The sequence below is a fragment of the Nomascus leucogenys genome, chromosome 2 (assembly GCF_006542625.1).
Source record: "Nomascus leucogenys isolate Asia chromosome 2, Asia_NLE_v1, whole genome shotgun sequence".
In the NCBI taxonomy this organism is placed as follows: Eukaryota; Metazoa; Chordata; class Mammalia; order Primates; family Hylobatidae; genus Nomascus; species Nomascus leucogenys.
The window spans coordinates 148,011,066-148,025,690 of record NC_044382.1 but is presented as its reverse complement, the minus strand read 5'-3'; the positions used below and the strand labels follow the sequence as shown (position 1 = coordinate 148,025,690).

Sequence of the window (14,625 nt, the reverse complement as noted above, 5' to 3'; positions counted from 1 at the left end):
CCTGCAACCCCCTCGCCCTTTGCCACCTCCCAGTAGAGTATTTCCTCTGTCCCTGCCAAGGCTAAAGGACAAACGGAAGTGCACATTCTGCTTATGCAAATCCAATGTTATACGCCAAGCGGGCAAGGGCAGAGGAGGGAAAGGAAGTAAGTGTTTGTGAGGATATGAAGAAAACAGAAACCTGTGCATTGCCTTGGGAAGGTGTAGCTGCTACAGAAAACAGTATAGCAATCCCACAAAATAACAGAATTACCATTTTATCCAGCAATTCAGCTTCTGGATATATATACAAAGGAATTTAAAACAGAGACTCAAACAGATTTGTACACCCATGTTCACAGCAGCACTATTCACAATTGCCAAAAGGTGGAAGCAACTCGACTGTCCATTGATGGACAAGTAGATAAACAAAATGTGATCTATCTGTGCAATGGATATTATTCAGCCTTAAAAAGGAAGAAGATTCTAACACATGCTACAACACAGATGAAACTTGGAGACATTACACTAAGTGAAATAAGCCAGATACAAAAGGACGAATATTCCATTAGTCCACTTATATGAGGTACCTGGAGCAATCCAATCCAGAGAGACAGACAGTAGAGTGGTGGTTTCCAGGGGCTAAAGAGAGAACCAATGGGGAGTTACTGCTTAATGGCTGCAGAGTCACAGTTTGAGAAGACGAAAAAGTTCTGGAGATGGATGGTGGTGACGGGAGCACGACAACATGATATACTTCATCCCACAGAAGTACATATCTAAGAACGCTTAAAATGATCAACGTTGTTCTATGTTTCATTGTTGTTACCACAATAAAACAAATTTTAACATTTGTTTTTAATTTTTTTTAATCATAAGGTGATTGGTCAGGGTGGGGAAGGGAAGATTTCTGCATTTCCCTCAGCTCTCAACAGCACAATTTTTTTTTTGTTTTCGTTGTTTTTGGTTTTGTTTTGTTTTTGTTTTTGTTTTTGAGATGGGATCTCACTCTGTTGCCCAGGCTGGAGCTCAGTGGCACAATCATGGCTCACTGCAGCCTCGACCTCCCTGGGCTCAGATGATCCTCCCACCTCAGCCTCTCAAGTAGCAGGACTACAAATGTGCACCACTACACCAGCTAACTTTATTGTACTTTTTGTACAGATGGGGTTTTGCCATGTTGCCCAGGCTGGTCTCCAACTCCTGACCTCAAGCGATCCACCTGCCTTGGCCTCCCAAAGTGTTAGGATTACAGGTATCAGTCACCGAGTTCAGCCAATAGTACATTAAAAAAAAAAAAAAAGGAAAAGCGACGCCAGTGGGGACAGTAAGTCTGCAAACCCTGGTGCCACCCCTGACAACCTGGGCTGCTTTATTCAGGTCACTTAACCTCTCTGGGCCTCAGTGTCCTCACATAGAAAATGGGTGTGAGAGCACCCAGCTCACCCATCAGCCGAGAGCGTATCCTAAGGATGTAAAGTGCTTATTACAGCCATGGCTGCAAAACAGGCTGTAAACAAATGCCCGCTGCTACCATTTGCCTCTAGAAAAGTCAAAAAATGAAACAGGGAGCTTGGGCCAAGCAAAACACCTAAGACTTGTCCATTGCCCGGGCTGGGCCAGCCCTGAGCCTGCCCCCTCTCGCCTTCAGTCTTTCCTCTGCTTCTATGGCTCCTTTGTTTTCCTTCAGGAAACACGATTAGTCTTCTGGGTGACAGGAAAGGGAGGGAAATTGGCAGGACAGAAGTTAGTTGCTCTTTCATTGGCACCTTGGTCAAAGTTTCTTTTGCAAAGCTCCCTCCAGGCTTCCCAGAACCACGGGAAAGGTGGGATTTTCCACATGTTGACAGACAGCAGGGCTCTACCCACTGGGAGGGAGGTGGAGGAGCGGATGCCAGTGAGCACGCAGGGATGAACTCAGTCCAGAAACAGAAAAGGTTCTATCCGCAAAGGGTCCTGGACCAGCTGATGGGAAGATGGATCTCTGTGCAGGACTTGCCAGAATCCCTCCTGAGCAAGAGGGTGGTATCCATTTCTTGACCTCACAGATGAAAAGCCCACTTCAGAGCCAGATTGGCCACACCATACCAGCACCGTGTGGAGAGAGGCACTGAGGGTGGCTCCCTCTCTCAGCCCTGTGCCAATCTCAGCTATGAATCATCATAAACCACGGAGAAAGAAAACTCAGAGGAGGCATCACCTCCGAGGCTGAAAGAGACCAGTGTGTACCAAATCTTCCAACACAAGGACCTCATTTAATCCACCTCAGTAACACTAGAGGGTGGCCCAGCATGGGGGAGCAGACAGGGCATGTTGGATGAGAAGAAGAGGAGGGAGAGAAAGGCAGGTGGACAGAAAAACATGGAGGGAGCTAATGGCTGACCTAACATTACTAGACTTTTAACCAGTTCCTGGTTAAGAGTTCCAAATTCTCCCATCGGGCATGTGAAGAAACCAGGGAAGCTCACCCAAACCCTGAAGCCAACAAGTAACAGAGGACATTGACCAGACACGAAGTCACCTTCAAGATGGAAAGATTTTCAGGAACAAAATAAGAGAGCTGATAGAGTTTAGTTATTGGATATTAACTAGGATCATGACATATCTAGATGGGATAATGACATATCGACACAGGATAATGACATAAATAAACCAAGAATGAATGAAAGGAATATTTTACCAAAAAAATAAGGTGTCTCGTGCGAGGCTAACATGAGACAAGGACTGAAGAGCTCAATGCAATCCCGGGCATGCCGAATACACGGCTGTTCAATAAATGGTAGGGGTTTTTTTGTTTTAGTTTTTGGTTTGGTTTTTTTTGGTTTTTTGTTGCGATGGTGGGTTTTTTTGTTGCGATGGTGGGTTTTTTTGTTGTTTTTTGTTTGTTTGGTTTTGTTTTGTTTTTTTGAGACAGAGTCTTGCTCTGTCACCCAGGCTGGAGTACAGTGGCGTGATCTCGGCTCACTGCAACCTCCACCTCCCGGGTTCAAGCAATTCTCCTGCCTCAGCCTCCTGATTAGCTGGGACTACAGGAGCATGCTACCATGCCCGGCTAATTTTTTGTATTTTAGTAGAGACAGGGTTTTACCGTGTTGCCCAGGCTGGTCTTGAACTCCTGAGCTCAGGCAATCTGCCTGCCTCTGCCTCCCAAAGTGCTGGGAATATAGGTGTACACCACCGCGCCTGGCCAAATGGTAGTTTTTATCATAACATTATTAACAGCTGAATCATACCTCAAAAACATAATGAATTAAAAATGCTCAACCTCACCCATAAAGAAAGCAAGTTTAAGCAAAAACACTTGGTTGCCTCGGTTGCAGATGAACAAAGATCAAAGTCTAATGGCACAATAAATCATCAAGAAAGGGTGCCCTCTTGCCCCACTGGTACAAATATTATACAAATTGCTACCTCTCGCTATCAAACTATCAGACCAGCAAACATTGTGCTGCTGTATTCGTTTCTGAGAATTTATCCTACTCACAGCCACCACAAATGAGTTTACAGAAAGATAGACCCAAAGGTTTCCATAGCAGCATTAATCACAATAATAATAAAGGCTGGGAGCAGCTCTCTGTGCATCAACACGGAAATGATTTCTGAAATGACAATGCATTAATCTAAGGAGAAACCAAAACCGCATTTGCTTTTTTTAAAAAAATGTCTGGGTAAAACTTCACCTTTCCAAAAAATAATAATAATAATAATAATAAATAAGCCAGGCATAGTGAAACACACCTGTAGTTCCTAGCTACTTAGGAGGCTGAGGCAGGAGGATCGTTTGAGCCCAGGAGTTTATGGCTGCAGCGAGCTATGATTGTGCCAATTCACTCCAGTCTGGGCAACAGAGAGAGACCCTGCCTCTAAAAAATAATAATAATAGTCTGTCATAGAGCTTTGTGCAGGACTGATAGGGAGCTTCTCCAAGAGGTACTTTTAAGTGAAAAAGCCAAGTAACCTGAATACACGTTATCACATCACCCAAGACATCTCTACCAGCCCTTAGAACCACCTGGTGGCCAGGCACAGTGGCTCATGCCTGTAATCCCAGGACTTTGGGAGGCCGAGGTGGGCAGATCACAAGGTCAGGAGTTCAAGACCATCCTGCTGAACACGGTGAAACCCTGCCTCTACTAAAATTACAAAAAAATTAGGCAGGTGTGGTGGCGGGTGCCTGTAGTTCCAGCTACTTGGGAGGCTGAGGCAGGAGAATGGTGTGAACCCAGGAGGCAGAGCTTGCAGTGAGCCGAGATCATGCCACTGAACTCCAGCCTGGGCAACAGAGCGAGACTCAGTCTCAGATTAAAAAAAGAACCACCTGGTTTACTTCTTCACGGTCAATCTCTCTCCTGTCACAAAGCATGGGCTGGTGCCATCAAGACTGTGGTTACTGCTGTATTCCCAGGATATTAAAGGTGCTCAAATATTTGTGATGAGGTCCGAATGCCCCATGGCAGAGATCATCTCTGAGGCTGGACTTGAACTTTCCGCAGAATAGAGGCTCCCTCCAGGAGGACGATTTTGTCATCCTCAACCCCAGGACCCAACATGGCATCTGCAGATCACATTGGATGCAGTGAGGACCTTGCCCCGCCCAAGTCATGCTCCCACCCCCTTGGAAGGTTTAAAGAGAGAATGAAGATCGAAATCCAAAGTGATCAGAAGAAAACTGAATGACTCTTACCTGTTTCTTCTGGTTTGATCCACAGAATATATCTGCTTTCTCAGCCAACTGGAAAGAAATTTGAGACAAAAGAAAGAGAGAAAGAGAAAATTAGAAAATAGCACAAGTCTAAGTGAGTCCTAAGGGATGTGCACAAAAGGAACTGGAACCAAAAGGAGGAGTCTTCCAACTTTCTAACAAGGGTAGCTTGGGAAGCAGCTTCCTCCTAGGAGTGGAAAAGGCCTATATAAGCCAAGATTTCAACTCAAAACGGCCAGGTTTCTTTACATTGACAATTCCTTCCGATGATAGTCATTAATCCCCAAAAAGCTACAAAGAAAAATACTACAAAGTAGAGGACTTTGATTTAGTGGAAGGAAAATAACTCACACCCCAATGCCTATCCAGACTCCCACAACACGGAAGAGACAATCTTCAGGTCTTCATCAACCCAGGAGGGAGTGATAGGTGGAAAATTCCAGACCTTGTGTCTGTCCTCTGATCAGTCCACTGAATCTCTTATTAAACCCTTTAGGAAGGAAGCCCTGTTTTCCCCAACACATACCCCAGGAATGTTTCTAACTCGAGTCCAATGCACCACTCACTCCAATAGGCCAAGGCTGAAAACTAGCACAGGGAAATGCTCTTATTTGAAAAACTGTACAGCTTACACCACTCCTAGGCACCCACTGCACACAAGACACTCAATGAGCCTCAAAAAACACATATCCCTTTTTTTTTTCCTGTAGCCCATGTTGGCTAAAGGCAGCAGAATAAAGGAATCAGCGACTATGCAAATAAACAGGAAAAGCCATCTACCTCTCGATAATAGTGGGTGTGGACGCATTCATCGCTTCTTGGTGTAAGATTTTCAAGCCAGAGAGCCAATTAACTGCATCTTCTTTAGAGTCAGCTGGAGTGGAGAAAGGGAACAGAAATGCTGTGTTAATTCCTGGGAAGATGTCTGCTTACAAAGCCCGGCCCCATACAGATCACGAAGATGGGAGAAGCCTATGCTGGTTTCTAGTTTTGCAGGAGGCAAAGAAAGCATCCCCTTCACACCTTCATGGCTCTAGGACCTGCTTTTTGTCTGAGATGGGGCCACACATTCATGATGAGCTTTGTACCACAGGGATGACAAGTGGGTTATTTCCTGTGCCAAATGGGATCAGCTAAGAATGGAGGGAGTGATGGGAACTATTGCTATGATATTGTTAACATCATTTGAGCAGTAACTATATATATATACTAGACATTGTTCTAAGTGTTTTTCCTATATTGATCCCACAAAGGAAGTACTATTATATTCCCATTTAACACATGGAGAAACCACTGAACCTAAGACAGGTTCAGTGATGTGTCCAAGGCCACACAGCTCCTAGCAGCCATTATAGACTGAATATTTGCATTCCTTCCGAATTCATATGTTGAATCTCTAACCCCTGAGGTAGGGCCTTTGTGAGGTATTTAGGTTTAGATGAAGTAATGAGGGTGGGGCCTCCATGAGGGGATTAATGCCCTTTTAGAGAAGAGAAAGAGAGACTAGACCTCCCTCTCTGTCCATGCACATCCTGAAGAAAAGCCATGTGAGCACACAACAAGAAGGCGGCTGCTTGCAAATCAGGAAGAGAGCCCTCACCAGAACTCAACCATCCAGCATCTGGATCTCAGACTTCCCAGCCCCCAGAACTGTGAGAAAATAAATGCCTGTTGTTTAAATCCCCAGTCTACAACATTTTGTTATAGTAGCCAGAGCACACTGAGACAGTGGAAGACACAGGATTTTAAAGAAGAAACCATTCTCTTACCCTGGCAGCACACTGACTCCAGGGATGAAAAAGCTGAGGAATTCAAACCCAGGTGTCCAACTCCAGAGCAGAGTTTCCCAACCCCAGCTGCTCAGGAGAATCCCTTGAGGGCTTTTCAAAACCCCAATACTTAGGTCCCACCCAAAGTAATTAAACCAGAAGACAGGGATGAGGAGGACATCAACAGGTGGAAACACCTGCCTGGTGCCAAAGTGTATCAAAGGTTGAGTGATCTGTCTCCTATGCTGCTATAACAAATGACCACAAACTTAGTGGCTTAAAGTAATACAGATTTATTTTCAGACCGTTAGAGAGGCCAAAAGTCTAAAATAGACCGGTTGCATGAGATCTCTGGATTCCTTCTGAAAGCTCTTGGGAAGAATCTGTTTCCTCACCTTTCCCAGCTTCTGGAGGCTGCCTACATTCCTTAGCTCATGGCCTCTCATCTGCTGACCTTTGTTTCCATCCTCACATCTCTTTCTCTCAGAATGACCTTCCCATGTATCTCTTATAAGAACCCTTGTGATTCCACTGGACACCCAGATTGCCCAGGATATTTCCCATCTCAAGATCCTCAATTTAACCACACCCGCAAAGTCTCCTTTTCCACAGAGATTAATATACTCACAGGTTCCCGGGATTAGGACATGGGCATCATGGGAGGGCAGTATTCAGCTTCCCGTGGATGAGTACCACTGGCTTAGGGATTTAGATTTTGTTTTATTAAAGAGTGTTAGCTTTTAACCCTATGCTAACTAATAAAATGCAGGATCTAGAATAATCTGCACCACAGCCCTAAGCAGCTGTCAGTATCTCCCCTGCTTCTAATCAAGATGGCACAGAGGGACAGCAAGTAGAGCTTGCTAATACCCAGGGGAGTATGGCTTGCTAATACCCATGGTTGCTATTACCCTTGCTATTAAGCAGCATTGGGGAGTGGTTAAGAGCTTGGCATCTGGCAAAAGGAAGATCATACCTCAAGTCCCACTGCACCAATTCAGGGCTGTGTGACATTCAGGAGGTTACTTAACCCTACTCTGTGCCTCATCTCACCTGTAAAATGAAGCTAACAGTGCAAACACCTCATGGAACAATGAAGCCTCTCCTTAAGCACAAGGTACTTTATCAGTCCGTACACCCATGGCAGAGACTGCTGCTCTCATCTTCCCAAATAGATGCGGAGGAAACTGAGGCTCTGAAGGGCTGAGTTTGTCTCAGAGCCAGTAAGTGAGAAGATGGAATGTGAATCAAAATCTTGACCATCACTGTGCTGACCTTGAATTTAGGGTTCCGGAAGAGGGACCCAGAGTGGGATATATATCAAAGTTCACATCCTGGCTTCCAAGCCCCGGGCTCTTCTGCTCTCCTTACCAAGTTAAGAACAGGGTGTCAGGACTCAGCCTGCAGGTGGGGCTAAGGAGACAAGAGGTGTGAAGCTTCACCGCCATGGGACTTGCCCTCCTACCCCATCTCTACCAACTCGCCCTCCACATCATCAATCAGACATTCACTCCTCATTTCCTACATCCGACATACTATTTCCCTCCTCCAAGCCCAGGCACACACCACAGCCTTTCCCTGGAGCACCCTCGCTCTCTTTCCTCCAAACTCCTACTGAAGCCTCAAAACCCAATGTAAAAGTCACCTTCTCTGCCAAGCTTCCCTGGAATTAAACATTCACAGCACACTGTATCATGCTTGCACTAGGTCTTATCCCAGTGCACACATCTGTCTCCCCAAGTAGACTGAGAGCTTCTTAAAGGCAGCACCAAGTCCCATTCACCTTCCTAGCTCACCGGCATGTACACAACTTAACAGAGAGTATAGGCTCAAAAGACATGTAGTAAAAGAATGAATGAGAAATTAATAAGTTATTTGACCCTAAAGTAAATGTCCCTATATTGCTCAACTTTGAGAGCTGCCTCCACTTTGGTCTATTTTAATCGTATTTATTTTCTTAATTAATATACATATACTTCTAAGTCAATAAATTCTAGGACTGAACTTGAAAGTAGCTACAAGCTTCTGCCCCTGAGTAAAGTGAGGAAAGTGCATGTGTGTGCAATAGAAGATCTCAGGACAGTTCCTTCAGATCAATCAGATTTGCTGAGCTACATCCTGCTGGAGGAAAACAGGTTACATTTTTCTTTTTTTTTTTTTTTTGAGACGGAGTCTTGCTCTGTTGCCCAGACTGTAGGGCAGTGACGCAATCTTGGCTCACTTGTTCAACCAATTCTTGTGCCTCACCCTTTCAAACAGCTGGGACTACAGGTGCGCACCACCACACCCAGCTAGTTTTTGTATTTTTAGTAGAGACAGGGTTTCACCATGTTGGCCATGCTGGTCTCAAACTCCTGACGTCAAGTGATCTGCCCACCTCAGCCTCCCAAAGTGCTGGGATTACAGGGATGAGCCCAGCCTACGTTTTTCATCCAACAGAGCCCGGCCTTCAGTGTTAAAACTATCTAATCATCACTTATTCAGCTCTCAGTATAAGCTAGAGAGACACTTAACATACTCCTCACAATACCGCCATGAGATAGGCATTATTATTCTCCCCATTTCACAGCTGAGCAAACTGCAGCTCAGAGAGCTTAAGTCACTCACCTAAAGACACACAGCTAGAAACGGGCAGGGCTGGGATTCAAATCCATGATCCCAAATACACATCAGTGAGCAGGCAGGGGTGAGCATTCTGCTATTAGCCAACTTCTTCAGGAAGAGACTAAGGCACAGGGAAGGAGAAAGGCACAGAAACATGCACCCACCTGCCAAGCTGAGCGTGCTGAGGACAAACTGAGTGCCATACAGGATGGTGAAGCAGCAGTCTTCTTTCTGGCGAACGGCTTTTGCTCGCTCGAAATCTTTGGAGTTCTTCCCTGGGCGGATTTCTTTTATTTCCATGATATCCACTAAAATGAAATTAACATGAGCCAATTAGAAGCTGGAGTTCACTCCACCTGAGGATGCAGCCGCACACCTGCAGCCCAGGAACAGCCTGGCTCCTTCCTTCCCCAACAGGATCCCGCAAAGCTATGTCTGCACCTGGACTCAGTGCCCCCTCCTTCTGGAAATGGACAAAGCGCCAAGAGCCTACCCAGGCATTTGCTGCTACCCCACAAACCCCTGGAGTATGAAGAGTTTGGGGTTTCCACTCACCCTGTTTCTCAGACACGTTTTAAACTAGGACAATTAATTTTTGTAATGCAACTCAGATTTGAGGAAATAAGCACAGACTATTCTACCAAAAAAAAAACAACAGACTAAATTGATGCTCATTAGAGATCACTCTAGGCAGCCTAAAAGTTCCAACCATCCAGTTGACCTTGACCTTGATGACCTTTTCCCTTGAGTCCCAAAAGCTACAAATGCTCTGTGGCTCAGTTGAAGGGGCAAGAGAAAATGAAGGCACTGAATAACGGCTTCAAATTAAAAATAATAATAAGAGGCCAACCCCAGCGCTGGGGATGGTCACACAGGTTCTAGATATCACAGGGCCTATGGGAAGAGAGTGGTAAACTATTACTCTGGCAACAGTCCAGAGTAATGGACTGTTACCAATGTGCCACAGCCTCCAGTATTTATGCCTTATATAGCCAGCATAAATGATGCTGTGCCAGTTCAGGGTCTGATCCTTTTTTTTTTTTTAAACAGGATCTCGCTCTGTCACCCAGCCTGGAGTGCAGTGGCATGATCTCAGCTCACTGCAACCTCTGCCTCCTGGGTTCAAGCAATTCTCCTGCCTCAGCCTCCAGAGTAGCTGGGATTACGGGCATGCGCCTCCATGCCTGGCTAATTTTTCTATTCTTAGTAGAGATGGGGTTTCACCATATTGGCCAAGCTGGTCTTCAACTCCTGACCTCAAGTGATCTGCCTGCCTCAGCCTCCCAAAGTGCTAGGATTACAGGCGTGAGCCAGCGGGCCTGGCCTGGGGCCTAATCCTTAAGAAGGCCTGGTACCTTCCATTTTGTGCTCTGGGGGAAGCCAGCCTCTGTGTAAGAAGTCAAACTACCTGGAGACCACCATGCTATAAGAAACCCAAGTTAGCCCCATAGAGAGGCCATGGAAGAAGAATCAATGCCCTCAGCCAACAGCCCAGCTGAGCCCCCAGCCAACAGCCACAGAGCACTAGATCATCTTAGAATTGGATCCTCCGACCCCAATGAGCTGCCCCAGCTGACAACATGTGGAACACAGACAAGCTCTCCCAGTCCCCACCCATGCCCAGATTGTAGAAATATAGGCAATAAATAAAATGATTGTTGTCTTAAGCCACTAAACACTGGGATAGTTTGTTGTATAGCAATAGATAACAGAAACAAATAAGAAATCCTTCCTTTCTGCAACTTCTGCTGCCATGTGATTCCACCCACTCCTGGTCAAAACCTACCGGGCCAGGATGGCAACCTGACTGACTCAAAGCTGACTCCCCCTTCCCCCTACAAGATGACCAGTGAACTCCGGACTGGCACAGAGACACAAGCTCAACAAGCTCAGCCAGTCTCTTTTTCCCTTTCTTCTGAAAAACAAAAACAACAAACATCTTTTCACGGGATGCACCCATTCCATGTGCTTTAGATAGAGCTGATTCACCCCCACCACCTTCAACCATAAGCTGAAGGGGACAGCAGGGGACTGGGAATGACCCAAGTGCCCTGGCTCAGTGACTGGTTCAGGGACAGACACATGGCCCAGCTGCAACATCAGCATCTTCCTGGGACTTATTTGGCCAGGACTACTGGTAAAACGTCCCCTCCACTGCTGCTCTCAGGCTGGTAAAACATGAGCCTGGGAGTAGCAGGGACCACCTTGTCTACCATGGAAGAAAGTGTTATCAAACCCTGGTGTACCTTTGAACTCCAGCACTCCTGGAGACAAGAGTGAGAAAGGAGATCTCAGCTTTGCAGCAAGAAGAGGTGGCTCTGGCCTGGAATTAAGGAAGAGGACAGAACGAAGTCCACAGAGGTGAGCAAAGGCATCTTAGAGTCATAGTGAAACAGCAGGAAAGGTTCGTGGCCATTCACAGGCAACGATGGGAGCTAGAGGAGGAGAGCAGAGAATTAAGTTAGAAGAGAGGGGATGGGATGCGCTCAAAGCTTTCTGAGTTCTTACCGTGGGTCTAGCTCAATTAGAAACAGCTCAGTGGGCAAAAGCCATGTGAAAACAAGCCAGGCATGGTGGCTTGTAATCCCAGCACTTTGGCAGGCTGAGGGGGGGCAGATCACTTGAGGTCAGGAATTTGAGACCAGCCTGGCCAACAAGGTGAAACCCCGTCTCTACTAAGAATACAAAAATTAGCTGGGCTTGGTGGCACATACCAGTTGTCCCAGCTACTTGGGAGGATGAGGCAGAAGAATCGCTTCAACTCAGGAGGCAGAGGTTGCAGGGAGCCGAGATCACGCCACTGCACTCCAGCCTGGGTGACAGTGAGACTTCGTCTCAACAACAACAACAACAACAAAAAGACCATGTGAAAAGACTAAAAAAACAGCATGTCATCTACACCCTGTACATGTCTGGTGGTAGACATACCCACCTATACATGTGACAAGATTTCGTAGAACTACACATCAAAACAAATGCAAAATAACAAGAAAATTGAGTGTATGTAAAAAATGGTGAAAACCAATTAAGATCTGCAGTTTCATTAATAGCACTGCACCAGCGTCCATGTCCAGGTTTTGATAACTATGGTGATGAAAGATGTTATCAGTGGAGCAGCTAAATGAATGGTTCACAGAAACTGTACTATTTTTGCCATGTCCATGAGTCTAAAATTATTTCAAAATAAAAAGTTACTAAAATCACTTCCCAATTATGGGTGGCCCTATTATTAGGGAGGTGGTATCTCTAAACCTTGTTGGGTAGAGTATTTGGGATGAAGGTGAGACAGAGTAGAGATACGATTCATCCCCCGTCACATCCCACTGAGGACTTCTACTACAAGCTGGCTGGGGGGGCCCATAACTAGTGGGGACCCCATCCAGACCTTGCGCTATAAATCTTGTTCAAAGGGCCATTCCCACTGATTGCAGATATCGAGGAAACTAAAATAAGCGGCTCCCATCTTAAATCTTACTCAAGGGAGTTAACCCTATTGCCCGCATGTGCGGGAGATCTGAAGAATCACCAGTCCTCCACCTCAGCTGCATTATAATACTAAACATCATGCCCAGGGGTGGGGATTTAACACGCCAATGTGATATGCAACACAGGAAGAGGCTCTCTATCCTGTTATACTGCGCAGGTGCCGGAAGTTCCCCACCTCTACATGCTTAAATATCACTCCCTGCCTACTTTAGCCCCTTTAAAATTCCTCTCCTGACTGTCTTTGGGGAGCCAGGCAGAGAATTCTCTCTCTCTCGTGCTGCTTCTCTTATACCTGGGCATAAGCTCCAATAAAGCCTTATCTGGGAAAACTCTTTTGACCTCATGTGAGTTTCTATCACACTGACAGCCCAAGAACGCATGCTCAGTAAAAGATGGACATGTCGCCACTCATCACCCAAACCAGAAATCTGAGTCTTCCTTATCTCTTCTCTTTATCTTCACTCCTCAAAAACAAATAAACAAAAAGATCCTTTTCGTGCATTGAAATTTATTTTATTTATTTGTTTCATTTATTTGGGGGAAGCTTGATACTTTTATAGACTTCATGATGTTGCACCCCAAAATACTTAATTTATCTCAAAAAAGGAGCACATTTTCTTATAGAACCATAAAACCTTACATCTAACAAAACTGATGATAATTACTTAACACAACCTAACACCTCGTCTGCATTTAAATTTCCCCAGTTTTCTCCAAATCTTTTTACAGTAGACTTGAAGACAAATAAAATGCACACATCTTACCTGGTTATGTCATTACATCTTCAAACCTCAGGAGTCTCCTTGTTTACTTTTGTTTTCCCTTGTGCCTTTGACTTTTTAAAGACACTAGGCACTGGAATTCATTTTTAGAGGAAATCAACATGGCTAACGTAACTGCTTTAGTAATTATCTAAAAACTTGAAAGGTATGAAGGTTTGTTTTCCAAAGTTAGTTATTCACCCACCCAGTTGACTGCCAGTGAAAGTCTAGTGACTTTAAGCAAACATTCTTTTCTTTTTCTGTCTAGTCTAACAATTCTCTTTCCTGGTAAAATGTCTTCAAGAGAGAATTTTGTTTTTTGTTTTTTGTTGAGACAGAGTTTCGCTCTTGTTGCCCAGGCTGGAGTGCAGTGGCACAATTTCGGCTCACTACAACCTCCGCCTCCTGGGTTCAAGCGACTCTCCTGCCTCAGCCTCCCGAGTAGCTGGGATTACAGGCACCCACCACCACACCTGGATAATGTGTGTGTGTGTGTGTGTGTGTGTGTAAGTGTGTGTGTATTTCTAGTAGAGACAGGGTTTCACCATATCGGTCAGGCTTCTCTCGAACTCCTGACCTCAGCTGATCCACCTGCCTTGGTCTTCCAAGTACAGAGATTACACGTGTGAGCCACCACCACCAGCCAAGAGGGAATCTTTGAACTGGCCTATGGTGAGCATCTGTCCTTACAGCAAAATTATACATAACTAAAGAAAAACTTTTTTAGACAATGTAACATTGTCTTCCAGCAATAGCCACATTTTAACAATTCTACTTCTGAAATTGCTCTGGAATCTGTCAACATCTATCCATTTCCATGGCCAACACCACAATCCAAGCCACCATTATCTCTTGTCTATGGAGGCACCTTCCTGACTTGTCTCCTTATAGCAGTACCTTATCCCCACAGTCACCTTATGAAATACAAACAGGCTCGTGCCACTCCTTGGGATCAAGCCTTCCCGTGGCATCCCATTGATGTTAGGACTAAGAGCCTCCAACCCTGCATGGCCTAACCAACTGCCTCCCGGCCCCAGCTCCCCATGCGGCACCCACACATACCCCTCTGAGCATCTCTCATAGGTCACACTCATTCCTACCATAGGACATTAGCGGTGCTGCTGGCACCACTGAAAACGTTCTTAGTCTAGTTAACACCAAGCTCTCCCTTCCAGTCTCAGCTCAATCGGATCAAACTCAGAAAACCTCCCAATGCCTGCTATGATCTACACCAAGCACCTCTCTTCCACAGCACTCAACAGAGGCAAATATTTATTAGATGGCATCTGTGGATCCACAGCCCTCCTTTCCTAGACTGTAAGCT

The 14,625-nt window shown here is 45.5% G+C and overlaps 1 protein-coding gene across 1 annotated transcript in view; it reads right to left on the bottom strand.

Moving 5' to 3' along the window:
- The window catches only part of PLCG2 (phospholipase C gamma 2), a 169,901-nt gene that overhangs the window by 92,188 nt on the left and 63,088 nt on the right, over nt 1-14,625 (bottom strand). The window contains exons 2-4 of the mRNA XM_030819355.1: nt 9,219-9,362; nt 5,462-5,555; nt 4,664-4,711 (exon numbers count right to left, since the gene is read on the bottom strand). Coding sequence (XP_030675215.1) covers nt 4,664-4,711; nt 5,462-5,555; nt 9,219-9,362 — 286 coding nt within the window. The remainder of the gene's footprint in view (nt 1-4,663; nt 4,712-5,461; nt 5,556-9,218; nt 9,363-14,625) is intronic.